Here is a 22059-nt window from a genome sequence, read left to right on the forward strand (position 1 = left end):
CTATTTCTTGATTGGCCAATGTTGATTTCATGTGTCATTTCATTGGTCGGTCAAAGTTCGCAAAAGGTCATTCAGATGTGACCCATAATGGGAATCTTTGTTTAGCAGTAGTGTGAGCGAAAGACCTGATCATAACAAGACCCTGCATGTGCACATTACAAAATGACAAAGAAAAACCATCAATGTTGTTTAAGTTATTTTCATGTCCTGAAAACTGCCTGAAATTTCCAGTATCAGCATATCTAGGTTGTACTGACCCGCTGTCCGTGAAGACGAACTCCAGATGCGACATATACACCTCCCACACAGACAGCTCATACCGCTCCGCCAGCGACACCGCGATCTTGTAGACATCGTCATCCACACTCCTGCATGGACCAAGGACATCACAAGTAAGCACCATGTGTCAACAATACTGCATCACACAGAGAATACCTTACCAACTGTGGCTACACATTTACCTGTCAACTCAGAAATAATGTTCCCCAGATAGGGATCATGATCAGTTTCTCTATTCCCTATATTGGCTGTAAACATCATCTTTCAGGATTAAATGAGCTCAGATTAGAGTGTTGGTATACCTGGTTTGGACACAAAGTAGACCCAATTTATGGATAACAACTTCTTTAGTTACTGTAAATAGGAAATAAGAAGTTGTTATCCATAAATTGGGTCTACTTTGTCATCCGTCAACTTCTAAGTAATGCCTATCAAACAACTCAGCTGGTTTGAGCTGCAGGGCCAGAAATTACCAAATGCTAAGTAGCAAGATCTTATTACCAATTGTTTTAGATTGCATTTCCCAAACAGCAAAATTCAACCATGCCCAAAATATATTTATAACAAAGACAACAGTGTCATTTACAATTTAATGCTGTCTAATTATAAACCGGATTAAACACTGAACAAGTCTGAATCCCCTTTTATACATTAACATTGATTACAAACTAGTGGAAACAACAAATCTTCTTCTTGACCTCATGTTAACATATTTTTCAGGTATCAAACTAAAATTTAAGATGTGCTACTTGCTACCATTATTTGCAAGCCCTGTTGTCATGGCTACAGTGTCTGTGACAGAAAGTCAGCTGAAGGACACCAGCAGCAGCTACTGGAATCAGGACACTATCCTTGCCCTCCTCCAAGTTCAAATAGCTCGTTAGAGAAAAACTAAACTCATTAATATCAACAATGACAACTCACATGGCAAGTCCCAGAATTGTCTCTTGTTTGTACTCCGAGTCGTCTGCAAACCTGACAATGTCCACACCTAAAACATATTTCCATCATGATTTCTAAACAACACAGCAATCATCAACCAAAGTGTGCTAAAGAAAGCAAGCCAGTATTGTCAGAACTCCTCATCCATAACACGACAACATTGCAATGTCAATTATTAACACAATGTTTTGGAGTTAGTCCTCTATTTATTGAAGTCCTCTATAGGTTTCTGGCATGCCTAAGGGCCGCAACTCTGCACAGCGAATCGCGGCGCCTTAGACTACTGGGCCCCCTCCTTCCATGATGAGATACAGCTCTACCACAAGTGTAAACGTTTATGTATGCTATTGTGTATTGTGTTACATAAGAGAGATACGCGATAAATCGCAAAGTACAAGGAAGAACGAAGCATGGTTTATTTTATAAAACATTGTTCTATCATAGCGTCATGTCTGGAGATTCGAACATGCTCTTGCAACCTAATGACGTCTTATATTGGAAGACGTTATATTTGAGAGGAAAGTGTCCAGTAGCTGGACTACGTAGATAAACACAGAGGCCAAACGATCGAATCCCAAAGGTCAAGATTCTATTCAGGGAGTCATCATTATTAAAATTTGGGTAAATATTTTTAAAGTTTGTACATTTTATCGATATCCTTAAAGAGGCTGTACATAATGATGATATCTCTGCGACCCTCATGGATTATTCTCCCTGCAGTGTTTTATTATACGATAAACAACTCCCACTCGTCGCATATTTCTTCAGTATATGGTATTCAGAGACCCAGATAAGCTGCATTATTGCAAGCCATATCACCATAACCCAATGACTTTTGAGTTCCTTGGGTACAAACACACATGAAGAAATTCAATAACCCAAGAGTATAACAACACTGTGTGTAATTACCCAAAGCAGCTTTTTCAGCTTGCGTACACGAATGTCTGGACCGATGTATTCCTTATGACTGAATGTAGGCATTATATATATACATGAACTCAATAGCAGAGAATAATGCACAGATGATCAAGATCTCACTTATTGATACTTTCATAGCACAGGAGTTGGATTCAGCGTTAGAAACTGGCACTAGTCCTGTAGTCCTTGCCAAACTGCCCAATAGTTAAGGTATCCTAAGACTAGCAGAAATTTGCCCTTTTTTAGGATTTTGCTATATGTTATCATAATTAGGACTAGTGGGCTAAAACTGTTAGTTTCTATCACTGAGATGTTTTTCAAAAGTATCCCAACATTATATGGAGCCCTGGTTTTGTAACATATCAGGATGGCATCACATTTTGGGATGACCTCTCACCTCTCCCCAGCTTCTTCAGGGTAATGGCCTGGTTGTAATCTTCTAGCATCTCTCGGTACTTCTCCAGCTTCGGGATAAGTTCAACCACCTCCTCTGGCCAATCACTGTTGGGTCTGCTGGTCACATGATTGATTACCTTACGGATGACCTTGGTGGGGTCTTGTCGGTACAAGGCAAATGGCAAGGGTTTAGTGCTGGGCTTGAGACTGGTGTAGATTTGGAGGGCGTAGTAATACAGGGCCAGTTGGATTGATACATCCGTGCTGGGGAACTCCTCGAAACACTTCTCAGCATCTGATGCCTAGGGTGGAAGCAGAGAATCGAGTGCATGAGTAAATTATTGGTTTGTTGTTTTGTTTTGTTTGTTTGCTTGTTCTTTAATGCTGCAAAAGTGATATTCTAGCCATTTGACAACAGTCTGTAAATAATCAAGTCTGGAGCAGGCAATCCAGTGATTCACATCATCTATGCAATTGGGACGAAATGACATGCATCAACAAAGTCAGGGAACCTGACATCACTCCTGTTAGTCGCCTCTTATGACAAGCATGGGTTTGTTAAGACCAATTCCAACCCGGATCTTTATGGGGTGCATGAGTATAATAACAGGGAGGCTACAAATATACACAAACCTGCTTCATCATTAGGAGACATTGATGGAGCAGTAAATAAGGAGTCAAACATCGTCTGGCTTAAGATTAGTGTGAGAAGCAACCATCTTGGTTGGTACTTATCACCCTACCTTATTCAGCGCTAGGAGATACGCCAGACCCAGTGAGCTGTCCCTGGCAAGGAAAGACTTGGCGAGCTCCAGCAACACTGAAACAAAACACTCACTTGAAACTTGCAAATGAAAATGATTTGATGCTCAGACAAACAATTTCATGAAATGAGTTTAAACATCATTTCATTTATGAACTGCAAATCTGCTAGTGATAATGTGGAGTGAGTTGGGTTTAACGCTGCTTTTAACAGTATTCCAGTTATATCGCAGCGTGTCATCTTTATGTGGGAGGAAAGCCCGAAGTGATGCAGGTCTCAGACGTTTACCACTTCCGTAAAACCCACGAGCACGGGTATGGTGCTGACAAACCTAGAAACATAATTGGGGCGAACCGGGATTTGAACCCACAATCATTTTGTTTCTGGCGTGCCCAAGGGATGCAACTCTGCACAGCCAATCGCGGCGCCTTAGACGACTGGGCCACCCGTGCCCCCGATAATGTGGAAAGACAGTCCAAAATAATATAGATCAGAGCCGTTTACTTCCTAGGTGAAACCAATGAGCTTTGTGTGTTTGTTTGTTGTTTAACGCCGCACACAGTGATATTCAAGCTATTTGACGGCGGCCTGTAAATAATCGAGTCTGGACCAGACAATCCAGTGATTAACATCAAGAGCATCAATCCAGGCAATTGGGATATGATGACATGCATCAACCAAGTCAGCGAGCCTGACCACCCGATCACATTAGTCGCCTCTTACGACAAACATAGTTGCCTTTTACGGCAAGCATGGGTTGCTGAAGACCTATTCTACCCAAGGTCTTCACAAGGTGAAACCAATGAGCATAGGTATGGTGATGACAAACTATGGATAACACAACGACAAACCTGGGGTTTGAACTCATGATCAGTGGCTCCTAGCTGCCACAACTAAGGGATGCAGGCAGCTTAGACAACTGGGCCACCAACTACCTAGCCCACAACAAACAGAGGCAGATCCAGGATTCTGAGAAAGGGCAGGTGGGGTGCACATAATACTCAAGTCACAAAGCGATTGGGCGAGGGCGCAGTTTACTCGTAAGGTCTATGAAACAAGGCGGGTTGAGCATCCCTGAAAACCACCCACTGGAGCTGCCTGTGACTGACATTGACAGACAGCAAATTAATAGTTTAAGGTGTATCCAAGGTGTAGCAAGTCCAGATAGTCACTACCCATAAACACTGAACACGAAGCCTGGGAATAATAAAACCATCTCGAGTAAAGGGATTTAACTGCACCGTCACACCTTAGCCTACTTTCTATCAACTGACTCCTCTCTACACCAGCAAGACACCAGGAACTAGGCTTCAACCGTGGACAGACATGATGCTGCTGTACAACCTACCTTCTGATGCTGGCTGTGACTTCTCTCCCTCCGTCAACATCTCCTCCAACTTGGCCGCTCGCAACACCTTCTCACTCATCTCGACTTCAGGGGATGTGATTATCTCCCCTGACTGGTAGTTGATGGCACTCTGCATAACAACATAACCCAGCATTATACTGCAAGTAGCCTTCAAAGACTTATTGTCCACTGCAGCAGCAGGAAAGAGTATACTATCTACAATGTAGCCCATGGCCAGGATCTATACATGCACTTTAACCTAAGAGATCTGTTTATTGGTTTAAATATGTAAGAGTTTTGTTTTTTACAAGTTCAATGACTTGTCAGTTCTAAGAGAAGTTTGGAACTGTCAGTCACAGATACTGTGTGTTCAGCTGGAGCTGCAATGGCGGAGATGTTCTTCTTGATGTTATGTTTCTGGCACCATGTACTCAACACATCAAGCATGTTGAAGACTTTTCCTGATCATGAAATACTTCACTGAGTTACCACAAATCTACCACTTACATATCAACTGTTTAGACTTAGAGGCTGTCATGACTCCATCTTCCAGGGGCAAGGGAGTTAACTGACATAGAAAAGTCCTGTTTCCACTCTTGTCAAACTTGTTCGGGTAGGGTGGAAGTAGCGTCTAAAGTCAGTGAACTCCCTTGCCTCAGGACGATGTCATGAGTCATACTGCACACAATAAGTCCATTTACTGACAAAAACAGTTATACTCAAGGGAGAGTGAAAGGGTGGGGGAACTCTAGGATTAGATTTCGTTGTTCATGCCTTGCAGGTGGATAGTTTTGAGATCAAAGATCCATTTTAGTTCAGTGGATCTGCGTTTAGCCAAGCTCTGATCTGACTCAGGGTCTGATTTCAGCTGTTGTATGATTTGATATTGTAGGTCTCTAGTGGAGCTGAAATGGTTAGCGACAGGTTTGTCCCTTTCGTGGTTGATGTCGGCAAAGTGTTCTTTGAGTCTAATGCAGAAGTGACGTTTTGTTTCTCCCACAATCAGAGCAGTTTAGTAAGTGGGCTCTGATGAGACCGATCCAGCCCGAAACTAGTCACTGCTGAGAGACCCAAGGGATGTTTAAAGTTACTTGACATGACAGAGATTTATTATGCACACGGTGCATTGCTATTGCTACATCAGATGTCATCATAGCCATGTGCTTCATGTTATAGATCTGACTCTGTCTTACCAAGAGGCAACACAAGTTGAATGAGGCTCTGAATGCATTAGGATACAATTTCATTGAGATTGAGAGTAACTTTCACCGTCTCGAAAAAGATGCTGAACTCACCACATTGGAGTAGCAGTCTTCGATGATGCTCTCGTAGAATGGGTGACATCCCTGTCTGGTGAAGCTGATGTTGCCGTCATCGTAGTCCGTGGACGTCTGCCTCTGTGTGGGCTGCTTCAAGGTATGTATCGCCCCCTTCCACCAGCTACCGTCCGTCACAGTTGACAACATGGCCTTCGTCGTCCTCGATGTGGATGATAGGATGTGCTGAGTCTGCTTGATGGCGGCCTTGGCGGAGAATGGACTGCCAGTCACAGAGACGGCCACCTCTGTCTCTTCAGACATATCTGTGCTCACTTTCTCGATCAGAAGCTGAAAGAGTTAAGTCTTTACATTAGTCCAACAAACTTCTCATACTTTTCACTAGGGCTGGGATAAAAGATCAATAATCTGAAATTATCGTTGATGGGAAAAAATATATACGATTATCGATATGAAAATTGTGTCATCGATAATATCTTACATAACCATTGGGATGAAATAAAGATAAGATTTACCAAAACAGACTTGTTATTGTCAATAATGTCCATTGCTGAAGATGGAAAGCAACCGTCTTTGTAATATCTCAAATGTTCACAAAGTGATCCCTGCATTATGTGCCACCACTCACCAGTGGAGTGGAATCTGTTGACTTCTTTCAGATTTTGGGGGGGTATTTGCTTAAAGTTACTTCTCCGATATTTATCCATAATTGATCGATATTTAGTTAACGATTATCGATCTCTATGATCTGTATCGATAGCCAGCCCAACTTTTCACAAATAAACTTGATTGAAGTAAGCATACACAACGCAGTGGATGATATTGAGAACCGCATAAAAGCTTGCTGCCTGTGACAAGGGACCTGAAAACTTATACATATTGCACTGATCTATGCCAGCAGATGGCATATAGTCTGTGATTTCATCTTCAGAAGATATACATGTGTCACATCCATGTTACATACCTGAGTTTCAAGCAGACACTTTGCTTGAAGGATTGGTTCAATCATATCAGCAGTACAAAACGTCATAGCAAAGGACAGCAGGTTTACTCTGAAATGGCATATCCAAAGTATGAAATATCTTGCACCACTAAATCAGACACGCCCACTACTGTTACAGGAAGTTGAGTGAACTCTTCAGTCAGCAGTATTGCAGCTACATCACAACGGCCTGTAAATACAGGAATCTGGACCACACAAACCCATAACTGAGAGGAGCAATGATCCATGCCATCCATGGGGCTGTGTGAGCAAGCGGTTTAAAGCACCAGGTGCTGAGATCATATCCCGCTAGTGACCAGGTTCTCATTCATCCTATGGACCAACAATGTGTTAAAGTCTTTACAATGTCGTCACTACCCCCAGTGCAGCCTGTGCACTCAAAAGAACCCACTCATCCGATGGCAGATGACCAGATTGTGGAAACATGAATACATTGATACACCCGAAACAATTGACTTTTTTCAAATGTGCCTCTGTTCACCCAGCAGGGAATTGGTACCCGATATGTAAGGTGGATGTCAAAACCCTCTAGCGCCCGTAGGCAGCATGGGTTGTACACTCCCCAGGTAGTTGAGAATGATGACTGGAATGCATACAGATCCGCTAGTCGTGGAACAAATAAACCACATTTGAGCAGATTCTTGTACCTGGATAAGTGCAGAATATGAATGTAAAATATGATAATAATCAAGACAAGGTGAGCAGCAATAAGCCATGTCTCTCAGCCTGACCACTTGTTCCATTTTGGCCAACACTTTCCGCAAGCATAGTTTACTGGGGACCAGATTATTCTTACAAAATGATTCTCTTCCATGACACCTGAAGAAACAGCCATGCCAGACATCCATATACACCCAAGGAAGTGAGCATCCTTTTTAAATCAAATATTTGCACAACTAAATCACATAAACAGTTACCCTATTATTTACCAAACACTATGACTGTCTTTGACACCCTAGGACAGAATAATTTCATTCCAATTTTCACCTCCAAATAATCCCCCGAAAAGTGAGGGAATCATTTCATTCCAGATTCTAAAATATTGGCCCAGTTCCACAAAACAAATGTTCTATTCTCAAACTGTACATTAGCACAGTGCTTGCCCTAGCACCAAACGTAGCCCATTTCTATTCTGTACATTAGCACAGTGCCCTAGCACCAAACGTAGCCCATTTCTATTCTCTACATGGGCACAGTGCTATCCCCAGCTCCCCCTTTAGACTGTATGCTGCATCCCTACTTGGCCTTGATGTTACTGAAGTCCTCCTGCTCCGCCAGGTCGACACACAGCGTCCACGCTTCCGCACTTCCCACGGAGATCAGCTGGTTACAACAGTCCTCGCCAAACTCATAGTCTCGAGCCTGTAACATAAACTTGTACTTTCTAGTCTGTAACACAAACCTATATTTTCGAGTCTGTAACACAAAACCTATAGTTTCTAGTCTGTAACACAAAACCTATAGTTTCGAGTCTGTAACACAAAACCTATAGTTTCAAGTCTGTAACACAAAACCTATAGTTTCTAGTCTGTAACACAAAACCTATGGTTTCAAGTCTGTAACACAAAACCTATAGTTTCAAGTCTGTAACACAAACCTATAGTTTCTAGTCTGTAACACAAAACCTATAGTTTCAAGTCTGTAACACAAAACCTATAGTTTCAAGTCTGTAACACAAAACCTATAGTTTCAAGTCTGTAACACAAACCTATAGTTTCTAGTCTGTGACACAAAACCTATAGTTTCAAGTCTGTAACACAAAACCTATAGTTTCAAGTCTGTAAAACAAAACCTATAGTTTCTAGTCTGTAACACAAAACCTATAGCTTCAAGTCTGTAACACAAAACCTATAGTTTCAAGTCTGTTACACAAACTTATAGTTTCAAGTCTGTAACACAAACCTATAGTTTCTAGTCTGTAACACAAAACCTATGGTTTCAAGTCTGTAACACAAAACCTATAGTTTCAAGTCTGTAACACAAAACCTATAGTTTCAAGTCTGTAACACAAACCTATAGTTTCTAGTCTGTAACACAAAACCTATAGTTTCAAGTCTGTAACACAAAACCTATAGTTTCAAGTCTGTAACACAAAACTCATAGTCTAGAACCTGTCATACAGCACAAGTCATACAAGTCTGTAAAACAAAACTCACACTATCAAGCCTCCTTCCTTCAGTCATGAACAAGTCCTTACCATGAACAGGGGTAATATTGCAACAATAGGGAATACATTCGATGTCTGACCTTGACAGCAGCTTCACCAATCAGCTTCCACACTTTCCCATCCCTCTTGGCCCGAGTGTCTCCAGGAATCCGTAGCAAGTGGCCCAGTCTCAGCAACTGAAACAATAGATATGTCCAGATGAACCCTCTCGCTTTTCTTTTACATCCCAATTAAACCCAATACTAAAACATCTAACACAATGTTAATCACATCTTTCAATAAAAGAGGGTGGCTGCATGGACTCACTTGCATGAAGCAATCAGAGTGTAAGAATTATACTAACTCCTGTACCACCACACTGAGTGGGAATGGCACTATCATGACCTTATAAAAGACGGCCCAGGTTTTATCCATTAAACAGTTTTTTTTATATTTATTTCTGTTACTTTTGTCCTGCTCCTGGCGTCAGCACTATTTGCAAATTGTATTTAATCTCTATAGAAACCTCGAACAGATAAACTTCTTAATGATAACATGGTAACACGAGCAATGACTATTTCCCATTAAGTCGACATATTTGAAGCCATCAACACGCGAGACCCTGACCTTCTGTGACTGCTTGTATGCTGCCGGCCTCTTGCTGACCGCCTCCTGGACTAGCCCAAGTCGGTCTGTGCTCAGCCGCACTGCAATACAACACTCATATTCATGGATTCTTCATCAACATCATCATCATCATCCTTTTATGTATTACGAATTTCCGCCAATTCCGGCAAAGCAGATATGACATCACATGATGACATCACATCTATTGTACAAGAGTCAGGAAATTACCTTGTTCCTTGGCCTTTGAATAAATAAACATTGCATAAATGTAGCCTATCTTCTTTGTTTATTGGGGGGGCTCTCATGCATAACAACCATCATTTTATTAAATGCAATGATTGAAAAATCAAATCAAAATTTTTTCAATTATTACATAAAATAAACAGAATTGCAGCTTATAAAAAAACATTTTAGAATATGGTATAATAATTATCTTATGATTACGATCATAGGAAAGCATTTAGTGTAACACCATGAGCAAACTACACAATGCTATTTCAATGACGACATTGCATGGGGGACAGACAGACAGACAGACAGACAGACAATATGGCCACCTACCCTGCCATAGAGACACACAGACAGACAATATGGCACCTACCCTGCTGAGAGGACACACAGACAGACAATATGGCACCTACCCAGTGGGGACACACAGACAATATGGCTCCTACCCCTACACACAGACAATATAGCCACCTACCCTACATTTGGGACACACAGACAGACAATATGGCACCTACCCAGTGGGGACACACAGACAATATGGCTCCTACCCCTACACACAGACAATATAGCCACCTACCCTACATTTGGGACACACAGACAGACAATATGGCGCCTACCCAGTGGGCACACACAGACAATATAGCCAAATACCCCGCAGTGGGGATACACAGACAGACAATATTGCGCCTACCCAGTGGTGACATAGAGACAGACTAAATGGCGCCTACCCTGCAGTGGAAGAACCGACACACCGAAATCGTCGAGCAGAGCAAGGGAGGCAATCAGGTCCAGCTCCTGCTGCACGGCGGCCGGGGTGTCAAGGATGAGATTCAGACATGATCTGAAGCAAAGAGGAACATGACATATCTATGTGAATTACTTACTTCGACAATTTATGTGGCCTTCATGTGTATACTTTAAGTAATTCAATATTATCTATTTTTCAATTTTGAAACAATATCTGATAACATTCTTGTAACATCATAAACCTTATACACAGGCATTAAAGAGATTTCAAAACTGATTAAAATCTTATCTCAAAGTGTTCATTTTGCAAGGCAAATTGGCACAAAGTGATGCTAGCACTACAACTATTGTAAGTCTATGTTAAAGTATGTTACTTGGGAGGGTCATACCACAGGTGTTCTGTGTGTGTTAGCTCACCTGGCCAGGTCCATGCAGGAGTCCATGAGGTGGGCGGAGGAGTTGAAGTATTCCTGGGCCGAGGACAGAACCAGCTCCACAGCCCTGGGGTACTCCACCTTCTTCTGATGCTGTTGTCGGGTGGGCTTTGTGTCCTCCATGCTGCGCTCTATCATCTCCCCAGCCAGCTTGATTGTGTCCATGCTACTGGAGCACAGCAGGCTCTCCACGTACACCTGTATACGGGGTACAAAGCAATAGGAATACCTTAGGAACTGCAGATAGACATGTATTAGTCCACATACACCTGTACAAGAGAAGGAAGCAATAGGAATACCTTAGGAACTGCAGATAGACATGTATTAGTCCACATACACCTGTACAAGAGAAGGAAGCAATAGGAATACCTTAGGAACTGCAGATAGACATGTATTAGTCCACATACACCTGTATAAGAGAAGGAAGCAATAGGAATACCTTAGGAACTGCAGATAGACAAGTATTAGTCCACATACACCTGTATAAGAGAAGGAAGCAATAGGAATACCTTAGGAACTGCAGATAGACAAGTATTAGTCCACATACACCTGTATAAGAGAAGGAAGCGATAGGAATACCTTAGGAACTGCAGATAGACATGTATTAGTCCACATACACCTGTACAAAAAGCAATAGGAATACCTTAGGAACTGCAGATAGACATGTATTAGTCCACATACACCTGTATACGGGTACAAAGCAATAGGAATACCTTAGGAACTGCAGATAGACATGTATTAGTCCACATACACCTGTATAAGAGAAGGAAGCAATAGGAATACCTTAGGAACTGCAGATAGACATGTATTAGTCCACATACACCTGTACAAGAGAAGGAATCAATCTACCGATGAATATCTCAGAAACTACAGCTTGACATGGTGTACCCTACATTTGTTTCTCAATTGAAACCGGCTACCAGCCATGAATGAGTAAGAAGTACTTTTCAATAAATATTTTCTCCCGCAGGGACAGCTTCAAATCAGAGGTTATTATTGTGATTTGAAATCCATGATCAGCCTGTCTGTAATGAGTATTTTAAGCCATAGAAGAATTAGAAGTACATGCAACCCCTGCAAAAGCAATTTATCTTATACCACTACATGTCTTTAACATATGAGGAAATTGATGCAGAATATTACCTTATCTGACAATTACACGGAGATTGACAACTGTGAAATATTGTCATATCTGGAAGCCCTACCCACAAGAAGCTGTACTAACCTCATGGCAAACATCGGCCGTGATGCAGCGGTAGACATTGCTCTGGAGCGACAAGACGTCGTCATGGAGGTCTCGCCACTGCATTTCCGTCAGGCCTGGAGTCCTGCAGCACAATAACATACAGAGTTACAGTCGCCTCCTATACACTCTCACACAATGAATACTTCCCGTAATCGATGGAATATTTGATGTTTTCTATAGTCAGAAAGTAGGAGAGTTATTGCTCATGTATTTAAGATCTGTGGCGGGACTTGCTGCCTCCAAGGACTGACCTCCTGCCAGCTAGACGAGTGATTTTCACCATCAGGCTGCGAGCCTCCTCAGGATCCCCCTAAGAAAAGGAGGAAGAAAACAGACCAATCAGTAAGAAATAACTGTATCAAAATCTAATACATGCTACTTGTTAATAGAATTTGTTTACTCTAGGGTTCAAACTATATGCTATAGAAACAAAATGTACACAAGTATGAAATACTCATATCCCCCGCCAATACCGCCATTTTCAGTCTAAGTCAAAGTCGTTGCTATGGAAACTCGAAAAATACTTTTTTTTTAAATCTCAAACTATCAAAAGGCACTTGTTCACCACTAGACCTATCTTTGTGCCAAGTTTGGTTAAGAAATATATCATGGTTTTTAAGTAATGCTCTGGAAACAAAACATGACAGGTAGATGGACAGAAGCCGGGGATAACAAGATTTAAACCGTACGCCATTGAAGCAAAGAGTAATTCATTTTTACTATTTGACCCTATGTGACCTACCTCTGTATCTCGGATGTAGTAGATGGGCTTCTTGATTGTGTGCTTGTTGAAAATCTTCATAGCTCTAACAAAAAAAGACAAGCATCAAAATCCGTAAGTGACAAGAGCCTTCATCCTACTTAAACTAGGGCTGGCTATCGATATAGATTATAGACATCAATAATTGCTACATACAAGACAAAAATATCGATCAATCATCAATAAATATCGGAGAAGTAACTTTAAGCAAATGTGAAAGAAAGTTCCGAAAAAGGTCAACATATTTCCCGCTACTGGTGAGCAGTGAGACATATGTGCATGGATCTTTTTGGACAGATGAGACACAACAAAAACTTTCTCTTTCCATGAGTATTCCATGACAGGTTTCTATTTTCCAATCAAGAATAAATATTTTAAATCAAGTCACACACACTTAGAGAACATATGTAGCAAAAAGTCACCGTTGCTGCAATTGATTATACCATATGCTCCCCTTTCATACAACAGGTGCTCCCTTTGGGCTAAAACAAATAATAGTCTTGGTTCTCAGGCACCACCCGCATCATCATAAAGTCTGCTACTTTAATTCCATTTTTTTTAAAAATTAAAAATCCCAATTCTTAAAAACAATGTGATCCAATATAGCACGTAGTTACTTCCCTCTACATGCGTATGGCTTTACTGCACATCTCGTACATGTCGGCAATAGGAGTTTGTATGCTTGTGTATGTAGGGAGGCCCTTTCCCAGGTTGATGGTACACAACTGTTCATCTGGTTACATACTAGTTTGAACAAGCAACAACAAAAAACACCGCCCGTCCGCACTATATTTTCAAAAGTCATTGCCTGAGAACCAATACTTTTATTTTTGTAAGCCTTATACACAACAGGCGCTTCCTTTATATACAACAGGTGCTTCCTTTATATACAACAGGCACTTCCTTTACATACAACAGGCACTTCCTTTATATACAACAGGCACTTCCTTTATATACAACAAGCACTTCCTTTATATACAACAGGCACTTCCTTTATATACAACAAGCACTTCCTTTATATACAACAGGTGCTCCCTATATATACAACAGGCACTTCCTTTATATACAACAGGTGCTCCCTATATATACAACAGGCGCTTCCTTTATATACAACAGGCGCTTCTTTTATATACAACAGGCACTTCCTTTACATACAACAGGCACTTCCTTTATATACAACAGGCTCTTCGTTTATATACAACAGGCACTTCCTTTATATACAACAAGCACTTCCTTTATATACAACAGGTGCTCCCTATATATACAACAGGCACTTCCTTTATATACAACAGGTGCTCCCTATATATACAACAGGCACTTCCTTTATATACAACAGGCACTTCCTTTATATTCAACAGGCACTTCCTATATATACTACAGGCTCTTCCTTTATATACAACAGGCTCTTCCTTTGAAGACAACAGGCTCTTCCTTTATATACAACAGGCTCTTCCTTTATATACAAAAGGCTCTTCCTTTATATACAAAAGGCACTTCCTTTATATACTACAGGCTCTTCCTTTACATAAAACATGCTCTTCCTTTGTATACAACAGGCTCTTCCTTTATATACAACACAGACTCCCCATGGAGGACGACCTACTGAAGATGGTTCTCTAGTTTGTCCACTTCTTTGTGCAGCTTGATCATGTCAGGGGGATCTCTCCTGAAACACAGATACATGAGTGAATGGAGGGTGATATCAATCTGCAAACAGTCAGCATTAGTCTAGAAGATGAAAACCCAGAGCTAGCACACAAGATACTGTTACCCAGCTATACTGTAACCTACACCAGCGACACAGTCTCTCACTCACTCACACACACACAGACAGACAGACACCTAATCTCTCTGAAATTGATCCTAGTGATACAGCAATGTTTATGCTTACTGTGAATCTTTCTGAGGAAGACACTGGGTGATGTCAAAGGCCAGCTTCAGTTGGTCGTCTCTACAATAAACATAGTGGAACACAATTCACAAAAATGTAATTAGAATTAATTCTCACACATAATATTCCAGATTGTCCCCAAAATGATGTCATGTTGACAGTCGTCGTCCTTGTTACATATATTGTGTCACGACTGATGACATTCCGATGTCTGAAATCTTCATGAAACTTTCCAACATTTAGCTGCACAGGTCAGCAAAATTTATAACGTTATTTGTTCAATACTTAGCTGCAAAATGTGGTTGTTCAAAGCCTCCAATAATTTGTCTCACCTCTCACAAACATAGACAGCTTCCAGGGCCAGAGACATGAGGGCCTTGGGCTTCTGAATAACAGGCTGACTCACCTGGAATACAATCACCCAATTAGTGGCCTTCTTTCAGTCAGTAAGGGGGCATAGGGCCTACTTGTACTGGGGCCAAGAGTCAGCCAGACTGTTATCCGTGAGGCCATACACATGCTAGTTGATTTCACCAAAGTGGTAAGGATCTGCAGGGCACTTTGGGTAGTCAAAGTGATATAGGCTGATATACCCTAATCTCCTTAATATCAGATCTTAGTTCTTGCTACCGCTAAACAAGGATCTGAGGACATCCCATTACAGGTTACGTCAGAACGATCTTTCATCCGACCCATCAGAGCGTCTCTTACGAGATCAGGAAAGTGACAGTCGGAATGTGTTTTTAAACAAGCAACCTTAAAAAGGTTAACCAGGGTATCTAAAGACACTGTACAGCTGATTCCGTCAAAATCATCGTCTCTCTTGCTTCAATTAGATAAACATTTGAAATGAAAGATACTTTCAATAGTCCGTGGGAAGTACTGCCATACAATTTTGGCCATCTATTAGACATTCCAGAAAGTTCTTACGTTCAAAATATTTTCAAAACTTAGTCTGTAACGGAAGTCATGAGTTTGAAACTTGTGTTGTAAAGCTTGAGAAAGCTGCTCTCTGATTAGCCAATTTCGACTTCTTGTTAGTCATTTCATTGGTCAGTCAAAGTGCATGAAAAGACATGACCTGTGATTGGATGTCCTCAGATCTTTGTGTAGCAGTAGCGAGCACTAAGATCTGATTTTAATGAGATTGTGATATAACTATTGTTCAAATCAGCATGAAACCCAACTCACTCACTTGAGCATTAAACAGTAATATTTTCATTTCTCTGATAGCATGTCCGACACTAAGATCAGTGTCTGAACAAGAGAGGCTGGCTGGTGACTCCTAAATGTAAGTGTCCCGAGTTGAAGGTGGCAGACCAGTAGGTGTAACTACAAGCTGATACACTATACTCTGTGCCTTGAGCATTTATAGATGTATAATCTCAGAGGTAGCTCTTGCTCCCTGAGAAGAGGGTTACATATAAATGTCGGATTCATAATTGTCAGTGTCTGTGTAACAAAGAAATTTTGTACTAGACATTCAGGCAGGTAGGAATATATTTTATCCATTGCAGCAGAAATGTTGCTAGCTGCAAGATAGCTAGTCGCAGATATTTCTGGCAAAGATGCATCAATAAGTAATGTATTTGTATTCATAAGAATAATTTTGAACCGATTCCATAAAATTTCCAATGAAATCTGACCACCATTTAAACAACAGATTGATAACAAAAACCATGAATGTATAAATTGGTAATATTCAGATCTTATTGGTGAGTTTGATTAATGTGGAAAGAATGGAAGTTCCTTGTAGACAATAGTTGACATGTCTGGGACTATCACTGCCTCTTACCCCTGCCTTGGATGTTTCAAAGATCTTGACCACCAGGGAGAGGTCTGTCTTGGCCTTGGTGATGATGTAGTCATGCAGGAGAGTGGTGTACGCACCAGCCTCACGGCGCTCACACTGCTTCAGGAACGGCACCATCCATCGCTGCAGGTTCTTAACATACATCTCTCCTGAAGACTGCAAAACATTAAAAACAAGCGTAAGTTAGCCCTAAAAAAGATTTATAAAATATAAAAACTGCCCTCAAAATCAAGATCCAATATATAGACACAAACTATTACGAGGTGTCCCTCCTGTGGCAGTCTGGGATCTCCTAGAGAGCCTGTTAACAATGGCGTTTCTAGAATCTCAGCCATGTTGATGCAGCCTGAAAACTGGTGTCAGGTCTGGTGCAGGCAAACCAGTGGTTGATAGCATGAGTATCTATCATCGTAGGTTCATACCAAATCAGCCCAGTCATTCTCAGGTACATAGTCCACAACCCCTACCCAAATTCAGCCGTATGGTCACATTAGTCTCACTTTCATCTCTGTATATCCTCTTACCTTAGACATGATCAGCTCCAGTTTGTCGTAGTCGGCCATCTGCTGCAGATCCCTGAAAGTTAGGCTGTCGTCCACACCACACTCGTACACCAACATCTCCATGGTAAGGAGATCGTCCAGCAAGTCATACAGCCCCTGTGAGTAGCATGCCATGTCACTGAGTATTGTGGTTGTACAGAAAGATCAGAACACTGACAGCAGATTGTGATGAAAACCAGCACAAAGCTGTACTCATACCAAGACCAAACATTTTTATTTTTTCATTTTTTATTTGTTGTTTAACACCGCACTCAGCAATATTCCAGCTATATGACAGCAGTCTGTAAATAATGGAGTCTGGACCGACAATCCAGTGATTGACATCATGAGCATCGATCAATGCAATTGGGATACGATGACATGCATCAACCAATTCAGGGAACCTGACCACCCGATCCCATTAGTCGCCATTCAAGACCTATCCTAATCCGGATCTTCACAGGTGCAAAAGACCATGTAATGACAATAACAACATGAAGATGATGATGATGATGTTGATGATGATGATGATGATGATGATGATGATAACACTTACCTCGACCCTGTTTTGTATGGCCAGTTTGACGAGGTCAAGAGCATTGTCCACCAGACGAGAGAGGCGCTCTATCTCACAGGCACGGTCGGTGTACCAGTCACACAGCAGAGACTTACTTATCTCATCACACCTGCAAGTTACATTACTGGGTCACCACCAAACACTTATTTTTCATAATGCATTCTATTAACAAAATAAATAACAATAACAATAATGTTACAGGTCTGATGAAAATTTACTGTGATATATCTAGTTAGTTTGGCAATCAATCAAATTATAAGAAAATCTCAATAATTAATAATTGAATTTATCTACAGGTGAAATATGTTTGACGATATATAGGTGTATTTCTCCAGCTCGAGTGTTCTACTGTAGCCTGACATATTGTCATGTTACCTGTATTTCTCCAGCTCAGGTTTGTCTTCATACAGGAATGCTCCCAGGTCAACAGGCGACGGGTCAATGGCAGCTCTGAAAAAACAGTGAGTGAGTGAGTGAGTTGTGTTTAACGCCGCTTTTAACAGTATTCCAGTTATATCGCGGCGTGTCAGCTTAATGTAGGAGGAAAGCCCGAAGTGATGCAGGTCTCAGACGTTTATCACTTCGGTGAAACCTACGAGCACGGGTACGGTGCTGACAAACCTAGAAACATAATCGGGGCGAACCGGGATTCGAACCCACAATTATAGGTTTCTGGCGTGTCCATGGGACGCAACTCTGCACAGCGAATCGCGGCGCCTTAGACGACTGGGCCACCTCTGCCCCCGAAAAAACAGTGACATGATAACAGTTTTGTTTGCAATTATTCTTCAACTACTATTATTCTAACCTATGAATGATAAACACAAACACCAATGTGGCTGAAACCACTGGAAATAGGTAGACCACAGCGATGACAGCTGTAAAAATCTTACAGTCCTATCACACATTATATCAGTCCTTCCAAAACGAGTCAGGTTTTATTGTATGATCTGTGTATGGTGTTCTAGCATGAACACACAATGCCATTTAGATCTCGACCACCAGTTGTCGAACTTTCATTTTGTGAAAGCCTTGGTGGCTGAGTGGGTTAGATCGCTGACTTTGTGTGCTGCCTGTCAGGTGCCTGACCCTAGCAGTGTGGGTTCGAATCATGTATGGAACTCCATCCAAAAAAGTACTAGAATCTGTACTTTAGTAAGAAAGTGTTATCCCAGGTATAACATTAGTTATATGTTCTAGTAGGTCGTTACCTGCACTGTTCCCCCTCGCTCCAGTCCGGCTCTCCCCGCCAACTGATCTCCTCCCACTTCTGTGCATCCTCCGAGTTCCTGTACAGAGCAGACGTCAACTACATGAGTCATGTATCACATTTCTTATCACACCAGTACACTAGTGAAGTGTTTCAGCTATAAAATGTATTAAAATGTATTCATTTGGTGTTAAATATTCATGTCTTCAGGCCATATGATGTTCAGGATAGATAGATTCTTTAACAAGCAACGATAATGTTTTAACTATCGACCAGAAACCATCTTGTGAAAACCCACACAAGTTGTTGATGTGACATCACTTGCTTGTCACACCATAATTGATCCTGTTCACACTTGTGTGTTACAGTGGCTACACTGGGGACCGATCCTAACCCTGACACTGCACTCTGACTCTCAACATATTCCTTCAGCTACAGTGAAATAAGGAAAGGACTTACGCCATCTCCGGCAGCAGGGGCTTGTACTCCACTGGCGGGGTGGTCTCAGGGAAGTTGGACAAGATGGCCAGTCTGTAATCAGAAACATGTTGGAAATATAACCAAAGTCCTACTACAACAATAACATCATTTGACTGACATCTCACAGTAATTATCAAGTAAACCAGATGCGACGTACCTGTGTTTGAGGGTGGACGCTCCATGGTAGGTGAACATAGCCTCCAGGGCCTCACTGTTGGACATCTGCAACACAGCATAAAACACTGCTAATTGTATTGTTTGATAGGCATTACATAGAAGTTGCCGGATGACAAAGTAGAGATCATTTATGATGCATCAGATGAAACAGATGCATCAACCAGGTCAGCGAGCCTTACCACCCGATCCCGTTAGCCGCCTCTTATGACCAGCATGGGTTGCTGACAGAGTAGCTCTAACATGCATCTTCACGAGTACAACAAAGTGTATCATCCATACGTATGACAACACACAATCAGCAGTCTGTGTACAAGTCTCTCCTTACAACAAGTACTAGGAACTAGTCTGCCAGGGATTATCCCGTAGGCTAGAAACTAGTACTTGTGATTCCATCTTGTTTTAGTAGTTTTCTTCTATCCAAAATTACGATGCTGATCAATATAACAAAACACAAGCATTGGTCACGAACACTCTGTTGAACCACCTGACCTACCTGTGCATAATTAACAGCAGTTTCCACAATATTTTGAGATCTGAATTCTTTGAAAAACTTCGAGTTGAATTGTTCAGCTGCTGCACTCCGACCTCCCATGATGTGCTGCAACACGAGTAATGTGGGGGAAATGTTATCATATTAAACATATTAAAACACTTTTCAATTTCCCTAATTTATATTGTGATGTTTCTTGGAATATCTATCTATATATATATACTACACAAAAGAAGTAAAGAAACTAGGGCTGGGACGAGTCCAAATTTACTCCCCGGGTACCCATCCCCCTATTACCCAACTCTACCTGGGTACCCACTGTAGGCCTCAAGAGATGAGTACAAAATGTCCGATTGGGCATTTTTTCACCATAGCTATGGTGAAACGTATTTAGATACATATATTAAACAATCTGGTCATGCATACACTGAAAGTTATATCTTTATTCAGCCATATGAAAAGTCAGAAGGAATGGGTGCATCATTTTTGTCATTAAACAATATATTACGTGACTAACCACGGGTCCGGGTAGTCCTGTTGGTACCCGGGTCCTACTCAGTACCCACCCGACCCGGGTACCCGAGTTACCCGTCCCAGTCCTACAAGGAACCCCCGATTCTTTCATGTTACTAAAGTTAATCTCTCATGTCAAGACAGATGATATTTAAACATACTGTTTTCCTTGCAACTTTATATATGATCCTAAGTATAACATTATCCTGATCTGCCACAATACTGTGGCGTTCAACAAACCCTAGCTAATACTGTGGCATAGTGAGGTATTCCGTGAATCTGTGGCCTACATCAAGACTTTGTGTTTTCATGCAGTTCCTCACACACCTGCTTGTATAGGTGCCATAAGAAACTAGGGAAAGGACAGCTTAATGGAGTTTACAACTACTGAAGAAATAGTTTCATGTTCCAATATGCGTAATCTCTTATCGGGTATCATTTCACAAGTCAAGTATGCCAATGCATCACTGAATTGTCCAACCAATGGAATGGTTGCATGTCTACAGTAAGTAGGTGCCATGTGGCCATGTTGCTGCAGTCCCATGCTGTGTGTGTGTTTGTTTATAGTTTAACACCACACTCAGCAATATTCAGGCTATATGATGGGCACGTGTACATATTCATGTCTGACCAGACAATCGAGTGATTCGTCGGGGTATGATGATATGCCATCAACAAAGATTCCAAGCCTAACCACCAAAAATCATGTTTTGAATTTCTCTAAGGTTTCATTTATACTACCCAAAAGAAGTTAAGGACACAGAGCTCCAGATAAGCTTTTGGTGTTGTGGGTATTTCACCCATGCATTTTAAAATCATTGGGTATCAGTAATTCTATCTGGGTATTCAAATTCCTGTTACCCACTAGTTTTTACACATGTGGGTATTTAAGTTAAATATTTAAAAGCACTATTCATCTAGTCCCTGCAAACTGGTGTCTTGTGGGTTCGAGAGCTTTAAAGGACTCAAAAATACCACGATACTTCCACACGAAAGTGTGATGGCAAATGATCAAGATGTAACTGTCATCGTGGAGTTTGGCTAGGTTGACGGAAGCCTGTTTATAATTTCAAAATAAGTTGCTGATTTGCTAATCGAATATGCAGGGTTACTTCACAATATTTTGTGAAGCACAAGTTTTATTTTTGTAGCGTATCTGTAATGTTCGTTGCATATTTGATACACTTGGATTTTATTTTACTGCATATTTCTGCATTTCTGATGCGTATTTTACGCAGATACACAGCTTATC

At 41.2% G+C, this 22059-nt stretch overlaps 1 protein-coding gene across 1 annotated transcript in view; it reads right to left on the reverse strand.

Moving 5' to 3' along the window:
- LOC139444060 (NBAS subunit of NRZ tethering complex-like) overlaps positions 1-22059 on the reverse strand; it is a 64823-nt gene that overhangs the window by 24377 nt on the left and 18387 nt on the right. The window contains exons 20-45 of the mRNA XM_071224998.1: positions 20298-20402; positions 19785-19849; positions 19607-19678; positions 19149-19226; positions 18313-18387; positions 17917-18046; positions 17343-17477; positions 16801-16974; positions 15338-15411; positions 15006-15065; positions 14718-14780; positions 13097-13160; positions 12606-12664; positions 12334-12436; positions 11092-11306; positions 10656-10768; positions 9700-9779; positions 9174-9269; positions 8167-8288; positions 6888-6975; positions 5942-6253; positions 4647-4776; positions 3279-3355; positions 2537-2837; positions 1204-1270; positions 258-368 (exon numbers count right to left, since the gene is read on the reverse strand). Coding sequence (XP_071081099.1) covers positions 258-368; positions 1204-1270; positions 2537-2837; positions 3279-3355; positions 4647-4776; positions 5942-6253; positions 6888-6975; positions 8167-8288; positions 9174-9269; positions 9700-9779; positions 10656-10768; positions 11092-11306; positions 12334-12436; positions 12606-12664; positions 13097-13160; positions 14718-14780; positions 15006-15065; positions 15338-15411; positions 16801-16974; positions 17343-17477; positions 17917-18046; positions 18313-18387; positions 19149-19226; positions 19607-19678; positions 19785-19849; positions 20298-20402 — 2969 coding nt within the window. The remainder of the gene's footprint in view (positions 1-257; positions 369-1203; positions 1271-2536; positions 2838-3278; positions 3356-4646; positions 4777-5941; positions 6254-6887; positions 6976-8166; positions 8289-9173; positions 9270-9699; positions 9780-10655; positions 10769-11091; positions 11307-12333; positions 12437-12605; positions 12665-13096; positions 13161-14717; positions 14781-15005; positions 15066-15337; positions 15412-16800; positions 16975-17342; positions 17478-17916; positions 18047-18312; positions 18388-19148; positions 19227-19606; positions 19679-19784; positions 19850-20297; positions 20403-22059) is intronic.

Source organism: Haliotis cracherodii, unplaced genomic scaffold (assembly GCF_022045235.1).
Source record: "Haliotis cracherodii isolate W230 unplaced genomic scaffold, xgHalCrac1.p SCAF_1, whole genome shotgun sequence".
Taxonomy (NCBI): domain Eukaryota; kingdom Metazoa; phylum Mollusca; class Gastropoda; order Lepetellida; family Haliotidae; genus Haliotis; species Haliotis cracherodii.